Source organism: Hesperophylax consimilis, chromosome 21 (assembly GCF_061612785.1).
Source record: "Hesperophylax consimilis isolate HC1 chromosome 21, BYU_Hcon_1.0, whole genome shotgun sequence".
Classification (NCBI taxonomy): Eukaryota; Metazoa; Arthropoda; class Insecta; order Trichoptera; family Limnephilidae; genus Hesperophylax; species Hesperophylax consimilis.
In genome coordinates, this window is record NC_142856.1 from 1,937,734 (window position 1) to 1,958,142 (window position 20,409).

The following is a 20,409-nucleotide window of genomic DNA, read 5'->3' on the forward strand; positions in this document are numbered from 1 at the left end:
GTACAAGACTAAAACTCGATGAATTAATTTATTTTAATATTGTTTATTTTTGTAGTCTGTACATAGATGGAGTTGTAGTGCACTTTAAACTTATGAGAAAAAAAGAAAAAAGTAAAAATGTTTTGGTTGGGCTGAGTATTGAACACTGCTCCTCTTGAACTGGCCAAATTTAGTCAACTGCGCTAACCACTACACTATCGCCGGTTATTAGGAACAGGGATTAATTCGTCAATATAGTCAATTGTTCATAAAAGTGATTTAAAAATATAAATTATTTATAATTTTTTTTTTTTGTGTCCATTAATTTTATAATCACTTTAGAGGCACTCGACGTTGGGGTCTCGAAAGACAGACACTGAGTTTTATTGAATTCAATGAGTTTTATTGCCATAAAAAGATATTTCAGTTTAGTTATGCACTTATTATTGACAAAAGTTATCCTCTGTACACTGTCAAAATTTTTATAGCTAACTCACTTTTTTTAGCATTTATCGGTAGATATCGCGAAGACAAAGATACCGGGCGATAGCCCGAGAAAAACTCTACACTTCAACACAAATTTGCTTCGATTTTACACTATTATAATGATTTTTTTTCTTAAGAAACGGGAGCAACAGAAAAAGCGACAATTTATCAAAGTTCTTAACCTTGTTCTCTTGTTGACATTTAACTAATATTTTTGACAAATGACCGATATTATTGACAATATTAATTACCCTATCATTGCAACAATACAGGATCTAACGCTGAACTCAATTCCATAGTGAATCGCCTACATGTACTCGGTAATAAATATGTTTTGGATGAATCTATAAACATTGCTAGTTTATCCTCATACAAACACCACTTAATTAAAACTGTATGTCAGCGCTTCTCTGATTGAATATAACCAAATACAGTTTTAAAGTATTAGTTTATCCGGGATTTATTGTAAATTAATTGTTTATATATTTATATATACACATTGTTGCATTGTATTTATAATAACCATTTATATTGTTCTCTTTTATGTATTTTGTATTTATATTTTTTTATCTATGTATATTCTGTATTTATAATAAGTAAAACAATTGTTTCCTTTTGTAAAAGCCGCTATAATCGGCGCTAATAAATAAATAAATAAATAAAAAAATATATTATTAACAATGTTTATGCTCTAGGGCCCTAGGAGTACATAAGTGAAAAGGTGAATGAGTTTGTTACCTTCAGTGTAGCGGAATGCCGCGGCCCCCGCAAGCGACCAGAGCAGCATGAGGAGCCCGAGCCCCACCTGGCAGAGGGCCCAGCGCCCCACGAGCCCCAGAAGGGGCCGCCAGCCGCTACTTGCGGACATGCGGCGTGGAAGCATCCGTAACCTGGACAAATACAATCAAATTATGACTATGCTGTTGACTGCCAGTAGGATATACAAAAATATGACCAAGAAGCGACCAAGAGACAGACCGAGGAAGAGGTGGATAGATTGCGTGGAAGAGGAAAAATCTTTGGATCTCTGCTAGAAAATGGTTCACACAGAACCAAAATGATCCATGTACTAGAAAATCCCAAAAACTGAAATGGGTTGGATATTTAGAAAGAATGCCATATAACAGGATGCCACACATTATTGACTGTGAAGGTGGGCCAGTGGAAGCGAACCAGTGCCACATCGAAGAAGAGGTGGGGCGAGGATTGGAGCAGGACGGAAAGAAAAGAGGACTGCCTGGAGGTAAATGGAAAGGGACCTCATCCAGTGGAGAACATTTATGAAGAAGGCCGAATCCCACCCTGGGTTGTTGACGATGGTGATGATCAGAGGCGTGAATTCCACATATGCATATAAACACTGCCTGCTCTACCGTTCTAAATTAATGTCCTCAATATGCATCGAATCGCAGCACCGCGAGCTGCATATATAACATGTCAAACACATACTCAGTACGCCAAATATCGCTCACGTTAGAGTTTTCAATTTATATATATATATATATATATATATATAAATTGAAAATATATAAAATATATAAAAATCAGTCAGTTTAAATACATGTAGGATTACGAAAGATTTTTAAAATATTTATACTGAGTGATCAGTAAGATTTATAGGTCCAGTTAGGAGTTCTACAGAGCCGAACTCTCTGATATGAAAATATCTGGAGTCGGTGAATTATTTTCCCATTTGATCTCTGGTGAGTTGACGTGTTGTTCTTGTACTGTTTTGTATTTATTATGCTTATATAATACAATTGCATAATGTGGATTGACTACATGATCATTTGTGGAAAAGTGTGTGGAAGGGTTTAGTTTTTTCTGTGGGGAAGATTAAACCCGGACATAAAGTCGGAAAAAAAATTATAATTTCTTTAAAAATATTTTCTGTGTTTATGAAATCCCGACCAAATCAGCCACAGACAGCAGTTTAGCCATTCTTATTTTGTATTTGGCAAGTTTTTTTTCTCAATGAATTACCTGTTTTTCCTTTTCCTTACCCTAATCTAAAACTCAAGAACACGCCACTGGTGGTGATAACTATGTTATTTTTCTTCACATGGTAGAGGAGAGTTGGTGGAAGTCATACTGGGAAGCTGAGGTTAGTCAGTCAGTCAACGGGAGTCACTTAGTTCAGCACAGATGTGCCCACAGGAAACTGGTTGAGGGCATTTTTTTCTACAATATGTTCTGTAGTTTTTATTATTTATAGTTTTACGTATATTTTTTATTACGTGTAATCTGGATGGTTTGCAGTAATAATTATTGTTATTTGCAATACTTTATTAGTGTCTATTCATTAAACGTCCCACTGGCACTAATGATGATGATGAGTGGAAATTCTAGCGAATAAATAACCTTCAAATAAGAATGCAGATGCGATGACCAAATAATTGCGATTTTGTCACGTGTTTCACATAAATCACTATCATTAGAAAAAACCGGAAAATAAACTCTCTACCTAATGATATTTTATATTTTCCTAACAAAACAACTGATTCGTTGTGGAAATAGATTTTTTACACCATATTAAAGACAAAGCTATCGGTGAAATCACTATTTACGATTAATCTTCATGCTACAAATCCGTTCACTGTATGAATACTAAGGACGGTTTGTTGCATAGAATTTGAACAATTCATCAAATTTCAAAGTTAATTTTAAAGTTCTGTGAAGGTTCTATTCAAGCTCTGTTAAAGTATCATTATTGGCCAGTTGCTTCACAAAACTGAGAAGAACTTGAAAATCAACTTTGAAATTTGATGACTTGTTCAAATTCGGTAAAACAACAAGTCCTTATAAATTTGCTGCGGATAATTTGAAGCTTTTCCTACAGTTTCACTTGAGTAGAATTTAAAATGATACGTTAATAACGTTATTCCATCTATAGATAATGTTGTCCTTATTCTACCGGTATTTCAATGGAAGATGCTCCGAGGAACTAGCGTCATTGACACCTTCGGCAGCAACATAAGTCAGGAAACACGACCAACGCGCGCTCAACATTTGTGCACGGTGGACACATGTCACATGAGAATGGGTCGTTTCCACGACTCGTTCTTGAGTTTAACAGCTCGGCTGTGGAACGATTTGCCGGCCTCTGTGTTTCCTCCCTCTACAACATGGGTTTCTTCAAGACGCATGTTCACTCCTTTCTCTTTTCGAAAATACCTTCCATGCGGCGTCCTCAAAGATGACACAGGCGCCCGAAGTAAATTATTTTCCTCAGAGCTTCCCGTGTGGAGTAAAAAAAGCGTAAACAACTAAATAATTTATTAAATTAGAAAATTGCACGGAGAAAAAGGAGTATTGCTGATTTATTATTAATCCTGTTAAAAACGGGATTGCAGGCCGTTACCTTTTAAACTTTGAGTACATTCATAATATATCGGAACACGTGTTCATGCACCTGCGTTTGTCCTGATGATATACAATCACGAAATGCGAAAATATTATAATTTATTTGAACACGTGTTCCGACATCGCCATAACACATTTGTATTTTACTGAAATTTTTCTATGAAACCTATCGATTCATTCGTTAGAGGCCTGCTATCCCGTTTTTAACCGGATTACGAATAATTTGAAGAGATTCTTAATAAATTAGTAATATTTTAAATTAATAATTTTTCCCGTGCGTGAAAGCATATTCAGGAGAAACAACTTTAAGAAATACAATTGTATGGCTAAGATTATTTGCGACAGTTTTTCTTGATAAACACTTTCTTTCTTTTAAAATTATTCACAAAATAAATAAACCATTTCTAGACTCCACTTGCCAAGCCATCGTTATGCTTATTTGTGGTGATACAAGACACACTAACGATAGAAATATTTTTGACTAGTACATTCCTCATTCATAAAAAAAAAACTTTATAACTGAGATCTCACGTGAACTAAACTGAAAAAAATCATAAACCTACACATTCCTACAATAACAACACAACAAAATACAATATTCCACAGCAGCATACCCAAATGCAGCTGTATTGGCCATACCCCCATACAGCGGCTTTACACCATGGGAAACCAATACCTGGTGATATTGACATATTTAATGTTAACGAATTGTAATTGTAACTAATTGTTAATCACTTATAATTTGTATTCCAACACTACTCGTTATATTTTAAAATCTCTATTTGTTTACTGTTTTTTTGTTTGTTTGTTATATTTGTTAATATTGTAAATTTATTTTTGTTATTTCTTTTTAAGTTTCATAATTATCTGTCGTCTTACAGTTGTACTTCCTATTTCAGCAAAGGTTGAAAGGCCCTAAGCTAAATCCGAACACTAAGTTTGATGATCGTGCATTCGGAGTATCTGGCACTAAGGCTTCGAATAAACTCCCTATGGAATTGAGGTGCATAACGGGTCCAACATTTCCATAAATCCGTCATTCTATCCAAGTATTGCATTTTTTCCTTTTTGTTATACCGTAATGGTTGATTCACACAGATAAATTCTTTAGCGATTTCGTTCAACTACTCATGATGCTATTGACTTGCCTAACAACAGACAATATCAGTGGGAACATAACACGTAATTGTTGGCAGATGATTCATCTATGTAATGCGGTAAAGATCAAAGATTAATTTCATTTATTCACATTAATTTAAGATATATATCCAAATAACCCATAAGGCGCATTTTGCACCCGTGTTTTAAAATTACTTATAAAACACCCTAATATTATAGAACTTCCCTCTTCTTCTGGCGCTAGTAAAACTAGATTGTTAATGTTAATGTTAGTTGTAAGTTTCTACATATGTAAATATATATGTCATTAAGATTAGTAATAGGCTTTAGTCATAAGTCACTAGATATAAGTCTTAGATGTAAGTCACTAGTTTTTAGTCAGTAGTTATAGTATGAATTATTTAGTAAATATATTTGCACAGCGCCCTTGAGGTGATTTTTCACGAAAACGGCGCTATATAAATTAGCCAAATATTATCATTATTTTACTATGTAAACGCCCTCTGGGCGTTAAATATATAAATTACTTACTTGACTTTATTATTTGGGCTTGAATTCTCCCACTAAATACTCTTCTAATTTCCTATACAAAACATAAATTACAATTACCTCTTGGATAAAATGTCTCTATCGAAACTTTCAGAAAGAAGAATAAGCACAGATTTAAAGCTGTTACAAAGAATACTACATTTTAAAATTGACTGTCCCGAATCACTTCAATGTATCAATATCCATGTTCCCAAAAAATCATGCCGATATTTCTTACCTTTTTACTTCAATAACACCAGGACACTAGCTTACCAAAATTCTCCGATTCCGAGACTTCACAATCTCGGAAACAAATTATCTGATCTGGGTGATATATTTCATTTGAAAACTAATCAGTATAAATGTTGTATATTCTGTCACTTTTATTCTTCTAGACACAAATAGACCTATGTACCCATATAACTTCTCCGCTTCTACTATTTTGTTTTGTTGAATCTTTTAAACTCAATTATATGCGTGAGGATTCATTTTTGCCATTATGTTTACATTCTTCTTTATTGTATTAATTTTTAAGTGTTTACTCTGATACAAAATGCTTGTTTTTTTTAAAGAAAAACCCACTAGGGCGTGTAATAAATAAATAAATAAGTAAAATAAAATTTTATGGTGAGGAAAATGTGAAAAGGTTTAACATTGTAACGTGTAAAAATAATTCAAATTAAATAAATATATATTATGTGTCGTTTATGAGAAAGTATATATTGTTAAACCAAGCCTCGAATTATCGGAAAGTAACGAAGTAAAAGCAAACAGCGTTTCACATTATTTGCTGGTCATTAGAGGTCACAACTGCCCGGTCACAGCGGTATGTCTACATTATTTAACCCACTGAACTCACCTATAAGGGGGCGGAGGCCACACCTGGACGGACCTCGAAGTCCTCGACCTCGTGCCCTGGTCCTTGAAACACTTGATGTCTTGCGAGGTGACCCGGCTCACCAGCGAGGTGGGCCCCGAGTGGGTAGGCAGATCGGCGGCGTGGTAACTCTCATGGTGGTTGTATCTGAGAAAAGGAAAAACACTTGAATTTAAAATGTTTAAAAATGTATAATAAATAAATAAATCACCAAACATTTTAAAAAGTCGAAGTTCTTTCTAGAACAAAATAGATTATCAATGTCATTGGCTTATCTGAGAATAATGTAAATTTCTTGTATACGGTGTTCAGAAACTTGTAGTACAAGCGGGAAACTGGTGAATAAAGATTTAAAATACTCTTGGAGCCGGGTGTAATCTTTGATGCATTTAAAAACACATTAAACAGCTGATATTAACCCCCCAGCGACCGTTTCTTTTCAAATTTTACAAAAAAATATCCAAAATTAGATTTACTCAAAAAATTAAATGCAAAAAAGTATCCCTCAAAATCGACTACAAATGTGTTGTACATTCATCAGTTTTCCGCTTGTACTACGAGTTTCCGGACACCGTTTATATATTAGCGACAACCGTTTTGTTTCAAATCGATATAATGTATAGTTTTCACTTGGAAGATACTCTCAGTATCGCCTTAGTAAAAGACTTCCATTCAGAATCGAAACGTCTTTTGCTGTATTAGGTGACCAGATCTGAATTACCAGTTACTTCCAAATCTTCTAATGTCCCATTTCCTACCCTCCTCCACTCTTTTTAACCTAAAAATGTGTCCCGAATCGAATTGCCATACTTCCAATTGTCCCACTGGCTCCGGACAGTTGGAAGCATTTGAGACAGTTGTGCGGTAGTCTCATAAAAAAAACCTTCTAGGGGTTGCCTGTTCAGTGGACGGATGTGTTCAAAACATTTAAAAAAAACTTTAAAATCGAATAAAGTGTTTCACCGAAAGAGTTGAAACTTTTTATATTTTATAAATCTATGAATCGAATACCGTAAAATGGGGTGACTTTGATCAACGCGGATGTCTGCATAATTCTCACTACAACTCAGAAATTACTCGCATCTTCTTAGTGTCAAATTAATTGGTTTCTAGTCATAGTCAAACATATTGATGGTTGAATTGTGAATCTGTTTTAAATAATTTTTTAGAAAGAGAAAAATTTAAATACAAATTTAAAAATTCCTTAACAATTAAAAGAGTTTCGTGTAAATTGTTTTGATTAATTTTATCAGTTTTAAAAAATCTTTTTAAAACAGATAAATAACAATTAATGGAGAGTTTTTACAATTAATCAAAGTCACCTCATTTTACGGTACGTAATAAGGTGCTTTGATTTTACTTGGAAACTTTTAATAATTATTTAGTACACCGTACCTGGTGCCTTGCACGGACCGCCACCGAAGAACCGAATTTTCCCAGTTATTTATCAACACCAAAGAACGACTGCCTTTACGTGCATGTTACAAGTTCAAGTTCACCCACTTTACTTGATATGTGTGTTCCACTAAAATTGCACCTTTATACTTCAAAGTTAATAGCCGAACTGCAGGCAGATTAATCTAGTATCCAATCTCTGCATTATTACGTCATCGTACTACACCAAGTTAATTATTTCTTGCAATATAATTTCGGTTGTGATTTGCTTAATATTCTTCGGTTGTCATGTACCAGACATTATAAAATTAAAAATATACGATTCTTACTATTTTATGTAGAATTTATCGAAATCAGATTTACACAGAAATTTTTTCTTTAATTTTTAACGTCAAATGTTCAAAAATTCTTTGATTAGCTTCAAAATTCTGCTTTAACCCTTTCAAAACAAGAGTTCCTCCTGAGGAACATGAACAAAACCATTAATAACTCTTGATTTTGTGAATAAAATCGCCCAATATTTTTCGAATCGCTTCTGAAGGATATTTCTCATGGCGTCAATTTTTTATGTACGGTTGCTACCTTTATTCCAGCAACAAATATTGTAAATATCTTCACATATCCATTTTTTGATGTTTTGCTTGGCCTGGAATCCATTACAATTTTTACACACTGTTAATTAATATATCTTTTAAATAAAACAATTGTTTGGGTGATGTCTTTCTTTTTCTAACTAATAAAAAAGAACTCCTTAAGATAAAAAAATAATGAAAATTAAATTAGAAAAAAATCTAAATTAGCGAGCAAAAATAAAATTTATTTACCAAAAATGATCAAATAAATGTTTCAAGCTTAATAAATGGTCAATATGTGGAAATAAATGTGCGGCTATGAAAGGGTTAACGGGTGGGAAAAGAGGATAGGGGTGGTTTTTTTGATATTTACAAAATTTAACACACTTCGGCCGGGAAGGGTAATTCTACCTTTTGCACCGACCTGATTTCAATGGCAGAAAATACGGAATTATTCAATGTTTTTACATGAATATTATACACCAATCTCTTTGTAAAGGTCCTAACTGCATAATCATAATTATCCAATCGTAACGCAAGTTTAAAAAAAAATTATTTTCGTGCCTTTCGTTTACATCGGTATTTCAACACAAGGATAGTATATTATTTGTTGGTGAAATAATTCAATTCCTGGAGTGAGTGTTTTTATGACCGTGAAACCAGATTCAAATCTCTTTCTCCGTTCCTCACCCACTCAACTCCTATGTGCAAGCGAGCGAGAGATGTCGGGCGTATTTAAAGAAAGCAGGTGTGAGCAAATACCGATAGGCGGACCGTAATAAACATATTACAAGGTTAATTTAGTTGCATTTTAAATAAAATTCGATTTTCGTTTAGAACTTTTATATATATTTGCAGATTTCGGGGTGCCCCGCGTGGAGGATATCTTCAAGAAAAATGCAATTATCCAAATTTATAATGATAATATCATCATCAAATTTGATACCCACCTTTAAAAAAGATATCAATATAACATCAAAATACCAAACTAATGCGAAACAACTATATCTATTTAGGAATAAAGCATTTTAACAACCTTCCCATTGAAATAAAGAAATTAAAAGATATCAACAAACTTAAACTAACAATGAAGTTATACTTTTCAGAAATAATTAACTAAATAATTGCCTGTTTTTCCCTTTATTTATATTTATCATCAGTCTATGTTCATCTCTACTTTATTTAGATGTTTCTAATTACTCTCTTAATTGCTCAATAATTAGTATGAAACAGAATCCTATATATATATACACATATAGATAATCCAGAAGTTCGAATTGTTCCTATTTTTCTTTGGTGAGATTGCGATTATAAATATATTTTGTAAACATATTTATATAACACCACTGTACCCACTTATACAAAAAATTAAAGAAAACTAGCTGAGTTAGTATGTAGAAATTTAAATTAAAATATTTAAATTATTTTCGAAGATACAGCGATTGAAAACAAATTCGCACGGGACCTTTATTTTCCTTTATTTTCGCCCGGACTCAGCATTGCGCCCGCGCCAGCGCAAAAAATACCCGGCCGAAATGTGTTTATAAATTCCTCTTGTTTTGATCGTGGGTGCAAAATTTCACCAATCACGGAATAAGACTGTAGATTTGTAAAAAAACAAAGGCAAACCGGGACACTCTTTCATATGTAGTCAACTTTATATATATTAGAAGACAATAGCTTAAAATTTTAGTGGAAATTTCGAATATTGACAAATTTGCAATGTGCTGTTCGCAAGTAACTAATTGATGAGGTTCACATGGCGACGCCTGAGGCCCTAATATGGCTCGCAGATCTAGATGTCCCCCTCTGACCCCCCACCATACGAAAGAAGAAGAAGAAGTAACTAATCTACCTTAGTAATCTGTTCATATAAAATTTGCAATGTGCTGTTCGCAAGTAACTAATCTATCTTAGTAATCTGTTCATATAAAATTTCGCTGCGATATACCTACGAGACATGATACGTTAGGTTATTATAATAAACATCAAGAATAGGAAAATATCTAAAATATATCGATTGTCCTCATTACGTTATTGTTTTACGTTTACTGTTTTTTTGTGTTAAGTGTTATCTATTCAAAAGGGCACATCACGCACGAACATTAAGATAAATTGTTTTCAAAAACACATGGCGTAGGGCCGCAGAGGGCACTGCACTATAACACTTAACCCTAGATTGCACACCTTCGTCGAATCGACTACGCCGAAACATATTTTCGACAAACTCCGATCGGCGATTTGTTATTGTAATTTATAATATGTTTATAAAACTTTTGTAATCACATTTGGCGTCTGCACTGAGTAGGTACTGAAAATCGATGCACATTTTTGCGTGTAAAAGGTTTTCAAATTTACAGATTAATCGGAAAAAAACGTATGTTATGATGCAGGGCTAGACTCCTTTTGTTTTAATATTTTATTCATTAATTTATTCTGCATCATCACATTTATCCTCGCCGATTCTCTAACCTAGTTAGGAACTGGGCGATTGTCGCTGGTATTGGTTTTGGTAAAATTTCGAAACATAATTTAAAATTTAAAATCTGTACCGGGCGGAAACAGAAAAAAACAAAACACTTCCTTGCCTGCGGAGAAACCAGAGGGTGGGCCTGATCTCTCGGCAGGCAAGGAAGTGTTTTGTTTTTTTCTGTTTCCGCCCGGTACAGATTTTAAATTTTAAATTATGTTTCGAAATTTTACCAAAACCAATACCAGCGACAATCGCCCAGTTCCTAACTAGGTTAGAGAATCGGCGAGGATAAATGTGATGATGCAGAATAAATTAATGAATAAAATATTAAAACAAAAGGAGTCTAGCCCTGCATCATAACATGTAATAAAATAATTTTCACACTTAGATTTTTCTATCGGGTGCGATTTTGCAAACAAAGACTTGAGTTCAAACTATATGATTACACATTTAATTTATCTTCCTACTTCATGCGAATTTGGTCTATTTTTCAGCAGTAGATCTAGTGCACGAGTTGAGCGCAGCTGACCGGCAATCAGAAGGTTGCGGGTTCAATTTCTATCGGCGGCATTTTTTTTCAACACCTTTATAAACATATTATTATGTTATTTTATGTAGATACCTTAAAAATAAATATAACCTAAATCTAATATGATTTAAGATTTTCACGGCCAAAAGTATTTTTGTTATTTGTTTTTGGGGTGTTATGCCGTGTTTCGCTAACTCCTTCTTTAGTCAACGTTTCGGACAGCATTGCAGTGTCCACAATCAGGGCAGATGTGTTATTTTTGAAAATATATAATATTTTTAAAATACAAATCTACAGTTTTATTCCGAGATTGATGAAATTTGGCACACTTGACCTTCAAACAAAGAGGGAAATTACCTTCTACATCTGATTTCGAAAAACTCTGTAAAGCCCGAGCAACGCCGGGGACTTTAGCCCGTAATATATAAACAATAGTGTCTATGGGTTTGTCTTAATACAAAACTGCAGATTTATTCCGAGATTGATGAAACGCCGGCTGCTTATTCTAGTCAGTATGTAAACGCATTTTATTGCATAAAAACTAATCCGATTTTGAATTAATTCATTATTATTTCAACATTTTGAACTCGGTGCCGAATCGACGACGGTTTGTCAAACGCAAATTATTACATAAAATAAATTTGGTAATCCTGGGTTAATAACAGCCGTATGTGGGTCACTTATCGTCAGAATAAAAACATAAAACACGCCATGAAAATAACTAGGGAAGTAATGTTTGTTTCTGAACACGGCGGGCGGAGAGGCTATATCCACAATGTACACTTTCTGTACACAAACAGGGTCTAACACGAACTGCCAACACAACTTTTATTGATTTGACCAATATTATATTATGATATAAAAATATTTGTTATAAATTATTGTGTTACAGGCCTTTTTGAATACGTATACCATAGTAAGAAAGCATTTTGTTATTCAAGGCTATGCTATAGCTATATAATATTGACTACGGAACTTACAATAAAAACCCACTCTTCAGCTTAAACTTTTTTTTTAGTTATAAAATTTTTTATTCAGCTATATAATTTTTTTTACAGGTTTTTTTCGATATGTCTACGGGTGACCGGATAAATCATCAAAATGATAATTCATCAGATCTTTAAAAAGTTATATAAAGTCATGGAAAGTGATGAAACAAAAACTTTACTAACTGGGTTAAGTAGGTTAGGTTAGGTTAGGTTTAAATTATTTATTTCATAGTTTCTAATGATTTTATATCACTTTTTAAAAGTGTGTTGAATTGTCATTGTGTTGATTTATGGAACCCTCACTAGGATATACCTGTGTCGAGACAGACGTATTGGATACATAAATTATTATTTACATATTATTAAAATTTGATACACGCAAAACTAGAACCAAAATATAAATTATAAAGTTGCATACATTTTAAACCGTGAAAACCATAATAGAAAGTGTAGGTTATCCTACAGGGATTACAATATTATAAATGTATAAGGAAAAGCTAAGATTAAATAGTTAATGAAATGATAAAACCTAATTAACCTAAGATAACATTTATAACAATATTTTAGTACATTAAATGACAGAGGTCAATCAGCATCTAGTTTGAGTACATACTTATAAAGGGGTTTTTTATAAAAATTTTGATTTTAGATCTATCTTGGATGATGATCCAAGACTTGGTGTCTGTTTTATATTTCAAATATATTGTGTTCAGTCGAATGGCTAGTGGAAGAGCATTGTATATTATTATTGAAAAAAAAATACATGTTCGAACGTGAAATACTTGGGGCACATTATTAATCAAGACCTATCGGACGATGGGGATATCGAACGACAAAGGAGAAGCCTAAGCATAGTGTCTAACATGATTTCCCGCAGATTTTTCAAATGCAGCAATACCGTCAAAAAAAGACTGTTCAACGCATTCTGTACTGGCCTGTATACGTGTGAGACATGGTGTCACTACCGAACTTGCTCGATGGAACGACTCCGAATTCAATATAATGACGCCTGTAGAATAATATTTGGATACCGAAGATACAGCAGCGCGTCGACAATGTTCACGGAACTAGGACTGAATGGATTTGCCGGCCTGATGAGACACCGGGTCACTAGAGCCAGGATGCGGCTAATGGCCTCCGCCAATACGTTGGTGACCGCAGCCTACCGGCACCAAGCGCCACTACTGAGTGAGCGCTGGGCCCAAGCTCACTCAAGACCACGCCCTGCATAGTTGTCAATTACTTTGTTGTTAATTTATTCTCTGTCATATATTTTTTTCAATTTCACATACCTACTGTACAAAAAATATGTATACATATATGGGACGTGTGGGATTGCACTAACCTCCCCACATCCTGGAATAAAATTTATTATTATTATTATTGTAAAATATCAAAAATTTCTCTGGTCAAAAGTTGTTTTAGCGAAATGGATACGTAAGAGATTATGTCCTTTAGTTCTAGTATCATGAGCAGTTTGGACATTGTCAAAAGCAGTTTTATGTTTGAAGAGGTATGCTAGTATGTTTTTGGCATAAAGTTGCCTAATAGATTTTCCTTCGTTTGGGTTCTCCGTTATATTGGGTTCCGTTATATTCAGTTGTCCTTTATTTTGGGTTCCGTTATATTGGGTTCCGTTATATTGGGTTCCGTTATATTGGGTTCCGTTATATTGGGTTCCGTTATATTGGGTTCGGTTATATTGGGTTCCGTTATATTGGGTTCCGTTATATTGGGTCCCGTCATATTTGACATCGTCACAAAGAGGCGATCAGCGACATTTTTAATTTTCAAGATTTGGTCCATATTAGAACACGTTCCAGAGTTGTAGATTATCTTATTATCATCTCGAATGACCAATATCCGGCATCGATATTAATATATTGCTTGAGCCGAAATATCTATTGAAATAGCTTGAGCCGTGTTTGGTGACCAGATCTGACCAACCTTTGACGCCCTCCGTGGTCGAGGGGTAAGGCTCTCGACTAGCAAGCGGTCGTGGGTTCAAATCCCGACGTGCGCAAGTAAATTTTATTTGATTATATGTGTTATTTCACAATTTACTAATTTTCAATAAAAATAGTGTTATTTGGGGCACGTGCAAGATATTCTCAGTATCGCCCTGGTGTAAGACCACCATTCAGAATTGAAACGTTGCTTGAAATGGCTTTGGCCATATTTGGTTACCAGATCTGAATATGATAATGAATGAATACTTCCTCAACGTCCTCTTCCCCATTTCCTTCCCTTTCTCACTACCTCCAGCCTCACAACATACCCCGTTAGAGGATACTATAGTCTCACTGGCTCCAGACGGTTGGATGAAGTTGGGATTTTTTTTGCGGTTTCACATAAAAAAATTTCCTCTATTCATCTCATAATACTGACAAAACGAAAATCAATTGTTCACTTGGCAGCCATTGTTGCCAGTCAGCGCCCTTGAGGTGATTTTTGCCCGAAAATGGCGTTATATAAATAATCCAAATGTTATAATTAGGCCAAAGCGCTGGACCAACGTTAATAGGACCATATATTGGCCATTGCAGGCCATCATTGGCCGGCCAGTACGATTACTGTCAGTTTTTGTGCACACATCAAAGGACCTTAGCGCAAACCCGTCAACATCGTTTACACGTTGGCGGTTTGGCGCAAACGTTGGCCCAATGCGTTCGCCCAACGTGTACTGCCAGCGTAAGGTAACCTTTTCTTTCCTAAGTTATTAATAATTTAACCCAAACAATGAAACTAAACTATGTAATCTTTTGGGATGCTGTGGGAAAGGTCTTTTTTAACAAAAGGAAGGAGAGGAAGTTCTGGAAAGGCAAAAGGTGTGTGGGTTGGGTAGAAATCTAGGGATCAGTGCGTCCTACCGTGGCGGCGCAAGGCGATGGGTCAAGAGAACAGTTGGAGAGGTCAAAGGGTCTCCCCAAACCAGCCTCTCCCGATCTAGCACGTCACGCAACTGGTAAGCAGGCTCATTTTGAACACACCTCGACCTCACCCGATGAACCCGGGTACCCCAGTTAACCACAACGTAGCGAATCACTTGGAGTGATCTAAGAGTTGCTGGTTATCCAATAAATGGTTCTCGGGGCGGCGGTACCCAAACCCGACTCCCCAATTGAATTTTTTTGTGTTTTATTGAAAAAAAAAGAATTATTTTTAATAATATTATGTCAAAACACGGCTTGAAGAAAAGGCGTCAAATTATCAATTTTTTTAACGAAATATTTAGGTTACTGAAATAGTTGTATTTCATTATTATATAACTGATAAAAAAGTGCATACCAACCGTGTCCCACTTTTCTTTATATTTACCACCAAGTAGTTTTATCGAAATATAGATAAATGGAAATTTCAGCCCCTCACCATTACTAGGCCAGCGAAACCTTCCCAAACAGGGCTTATCAAAAGAGTTCAAGGAGGTGGAAATGAAGAACCCATTTGGATACATAAATAAATAGTATTAGCGTGTCAGACATTAATACATAATGCAGGCCTACTACGGATAAATGCACTTTTCGATCCGCTTAAGTACCCTTAAACACGCCGTATGCAGTTTGATTTGTGGAATTAATGCTATAAAGCGTGACATGGTAGTTTTTTAAACCATCTAATTTCAGGATTTTTCAGAGAAGCTTTTCACAATGAATGTTAAGGCGATGCACTACGTCGTGTAATATTTTAAATCAAGCCGCTATCAATAACAGCCCTTACGTAGATGGTGATAAGGTTTAAATTCCCGCTTAACACCATCCGCCTGTTTTGATTTATGAAAGAAAAAAACATGGCGAAAAAGTGCCGTTTAAATTATTTTGTGGATGTTCAGGCATAAATATTTTTTTCCGATCATTTTATAAATAATTTAATTTGCCACATTATACAATATAATCATAACCGAAAATGGGTTCGTAAGTAGGAGATTTTGAACTTTAAAGAAGTTTTCATAGACTTTATACATTATTTTTTTCTGGGCTTATAAAAAGACTTTATCTAAAAAATACTCGATTATTTCAAAGGCCAGGATGTATTCTACTCGCAGTATTTAATTTAAGCATCTGAATCCTTTCTAGGCGACTAAATTTTCAATCCAAAAACACATGATTTTTCATTACTGCGTAGTGCATCGCCTTAAACAAATTCTTCGAATTTCAGCGTTGATTTTCAAGTTCGGTGAAAGACTATTCAAGTTCTGTTATTATATCACTATGGGCCAGTTGCTTCACAGAATTTAAATATTAATAGAACTTAAATAGAACTATGACAGAAATTGAAAAAAAAATAATAATTTGTTCACATTCTGTAAAACAACCCGTCCTAAGTATAATTTGTGTTTTAAATAGAGTAAAGCTATGGTTTTCTAAGAAAGCAGTGCTTTTGTTCAACGATGGATGACGTCACGTTTTAACGTTGTCTATACCAAAACCACCAAACAATTCAATATGTACTAGTATTTTTCATTCAACAATTATTGCGTATTACATTTTTCAACCTTTAAACCAACTTTATTTATGTTGGAAAGGCTTTGTTAGTGCTGAATCCCCCGACGAAATGGAAAAGCCGACGTAGCTTAGTGGTTAAAGCACCTGACCAGCAGTCAAAAGGCAGATGGTTCAATTCCAGTCGGCGGCATTTATTCATTTTCGGGAGATTTTTTTCAATTTGTAATTGTATTTCAGGCGAATACTTACTTATACACAATCTGCAAAAACAATTTCAAATATACAATGTTTGAACAACCGTTCAACCACGAGATCATAGATAACATAATAATTATTCTTAGATAGTGTCATTTTAAGGCGACATAAGGCTCTAATAACGGTTGTTTGCTCGATGAGCACATTTTAATTATTTCTGATGAACGTATTACTAAAATCTTAAAAAGTTTCTAGAGGAATCCGTACGGATGTAAGTTACTTATATAAGATTAATAAAAACAGGACCATTCAATTAATACAACTTATGTAAAATGGTTTGAAATTTTTATATAACGTTTTTAAATTATAAAATTAGCAGTTAGCACCAGATTTTATTTTTCTAGACGATAAACTAGTAACTTCCCGAGGGATCCCTCTAGAAACATTTGAGATTTTAGTAAAACGTTCATCAGAAATAATTAAAATAAACCATACGGAAAGATCGATTTTCAAGGCCTGCTAGGGCAAAGTTGATCGTAGGTTCGTCCATTACGCCGGGCCGCGCGCTGAAAATTCTGTTTACACGACTTTATTACTTATGTCGTTAAGATTCCCACTTTATTTTAAAGATTTGCTAGAGCGAATAAGGAAGTTGAGTGAAAAATATTTTGACTTATAAAAAATATGTTCATGTAGATCAAAAAATATCGATTCTAAATATATAAATATATTTCTATATTATTATTCTTACAATTAGTTAAACGTTCTTGAAAAAGCATTCAATAGCAATATACTGTATACGCTCCACGATTGGTCGAAAGAATTCTGTCGTCACATGTGTCGTGACTTGTACGTACAACGGAACACCTATGGTGCATCTCTTTCTATTACATGAGAGATGGTCGATTTAGATGAGAGAGGTGTATAGGCCAAAGGTTTATTTGGGTTTGTCAAATATATGTACGTATTTGTTATTATTATTATATGAAATGGATTTCTAAAGATACATATTCGTATAGTGCTTTATAATAATATGTTGTTTATTGCATAACTTAGATGTTTTTATTATTATACATGTCACAAAGCATGTGATACACTTCAGGCCGCCGGCCGCTCAGAAAAGTCTCACAGTGAACTGGGCTGTAAACCGTTATTTTACTTTTGGTCTTTACTTTTCTGCGCGGTGGTCCTGAATTCGCGCGGGGAACGTCAACAAGTAGCGACGGCGATACCGTACAAGTACCGTATCGGGCGTGAAAAGCAAATATTCTAACTTAAAATATTAATTTAACTATGAAATCTTAATCAATTTTCTTTTTTTTTTTAATAACATCAATTATAATAGACGGTTAACATTGGTAAAAAAATTACTGGAATTCCTTGTTGAAGAATTAATTTTTTTTCCATACATAATGCTTAAGCGACGTGGTTTTCACAGTTCTAATGACGTCACACTACACCCCGCCTGTTACCGCTCGGATTCCGCTCGTTTTGGCGGGCTTAATAAAATTTAAACTTTGAGAATTAATTTAACTATGAAAACAAACTTTAAAAAAAAAAAAAAAAATACCAGTATTTAAGTTTGAATGCGAACATTGATAAAAAAAAATAAAAAAAATGGACTCAACTTCCTTATTCAACCACAGGTCTGTCCAATACACCAGAACCGCGCATCGCATATTTTTGTGCACGGCTGCTTCACTTACGTCTTTAATATTCTGGCTATATTTTAGGGTATTGTCTCGTTTTAAGTAGGTATTAATTCGAGGGTTCAATTTTGGTCCAACAGAAGCCAAGATAACAGTTTGTGTATATTTTTAACATCTACGCATTAAGCACTAACTAACTTTGTACTACCGTGTTGACATTTCCCGAGGCGATACAGCCATGTGTGTTTTGTGTACACAAGATTAACAATTGAGTCACGAGCAGATACGACTATTATGTGTTTTATGTAATTTTTATGGCGCGAGTATAGCGTATACGTATGGTATGACACGTTAGTCAGTTGATCATATTATTTAATAGAGAATAGAGTAGTGCTAGTGTATAATATGGTTAAATAACCGCACGTCACAACAAACTGATATCATTTTTTTTTCATCAAACTTCAACGTTAATTTGCGAGTTCTTCTTAAAAAGATTTTTCAAGTTCTGTTTTTATTTCAGTTCTATCAAGCAACTAGACTGTAATGTTTTAATAACAGAACATCAATAGGACTTTCTCAGAACCCAAAAGTGCACGTTGAAATTTGATGAAATTTTCAAATTCTCCGAAACAACTGGCACTAAGGACGGGTTGTTTCGGAGAATTTGAACAATTCATCAAATTTCAACGTTCATTTCCGGGTGCTGTGAAAGTCCTATTCAAGTTCTGTTATTATATCATCACAGGCTAGTTGCATGACAAAACTGAAATAATAACAAAACTTGAAAAAATCTTTCACAGAACTGGAAAATTAATTTGAAATTTGAAGAATTGTTCAAATTTCAACGTTCATTTTCAAGTTCTGTGAAAGATTTTTTCAAGTTCTGTTTTTATTTCAGTTTTGTCAAGCAACTAGTCTACAATGATATAATAACAGAACTTGAATAGGACTTTCACAGAACCCGAAAATGAACGTTGAAATTTGATGAATTGTTCAAATTCTCCGAACAACCCGTCCTAAATGTTCGTTTGTTCAAAATCTTAAATATACAAAAGTTCTTCACTGATTGATTTGAAATTTTGATACAAAGTTGTATTCGAATAATAGTGTGTTTTTGTATACCTGAATTACATAGATATCACCTGTGACAGATAAAAAAACATGTTAAAAAAACAGAGCCATCTGTTGGACGTAAAAGCAATACGCGCTATTGTTTCACTATATGCACAGATAGACTGAGCTACAGCAACGCGTGGCGGGATACAGCAAGTCGTAAATAACTATGTAGAATATTCCCTATCAACTACAATCAAAATCAATATCATCGTCTACGATGGATTGGTTGATTTTAGAGGCAACTTTGTCAATTATTTGTGCTTTTAGATAGGAATTTATTTTTACAATAATATAATGTACACTCCTCTTCCAACCACAAGCGAATGCTTCTCTGGAAGAGTAGTATTAAATATTGTCATTGTAAATTGTAAACCTTATTACTTATATGTACTTTTTCCTTTAATAAAAAAAAATAAAAAAAATTCTGTGTAATAATTTAGTGTTATTATATTAATTTATGTTTCCTATATTATACTTTGCTTGTATATTTGAATTATTTCTATAATTGTGTTGCTGCACATCTCGACGTGGGAATTCCCTAGTGAGATGAGCTGATTTTAATGTAATTTACTATTTGCATTAATAAATAGACTATATAACACCCACTGTACTGGCAAGATTCTGGACATGTTTACAGAAAACCATTGGAACTTTACAAAATTTCTCGATTTTTTTTTGGTTAACGTCACTTGACCCA

General features: G+C 34.1%; 1 protein-coding gene across 1 annotated transcript in view; it reads right to left on the reverse strand.

The window, feature by feature from the left end:
- LOC149413494 (uncharacterized) overlaps positions 1-20,409 on the reverse strand; it is a 117,987-nt gene that overhangs the window by 46,730 nt on the left and 50,848 nt on the right. Inside the window, exons 3-4 of the mRNA XM_089644621.1 lie at positions 6,335-6,499; positions 1,204-1,355 (exon numbers count right to left, since the gene is read on the reverse strand). Coding sequence (XP_089500747.1) covers positions 1,204-1,355; positions 6,335-6,499 — 317 coding nt within the window. The remainder of the gene's footprint in view (positions 1-1,203; positions 1,356-6,334; positions 6,500-20,409) is intronic.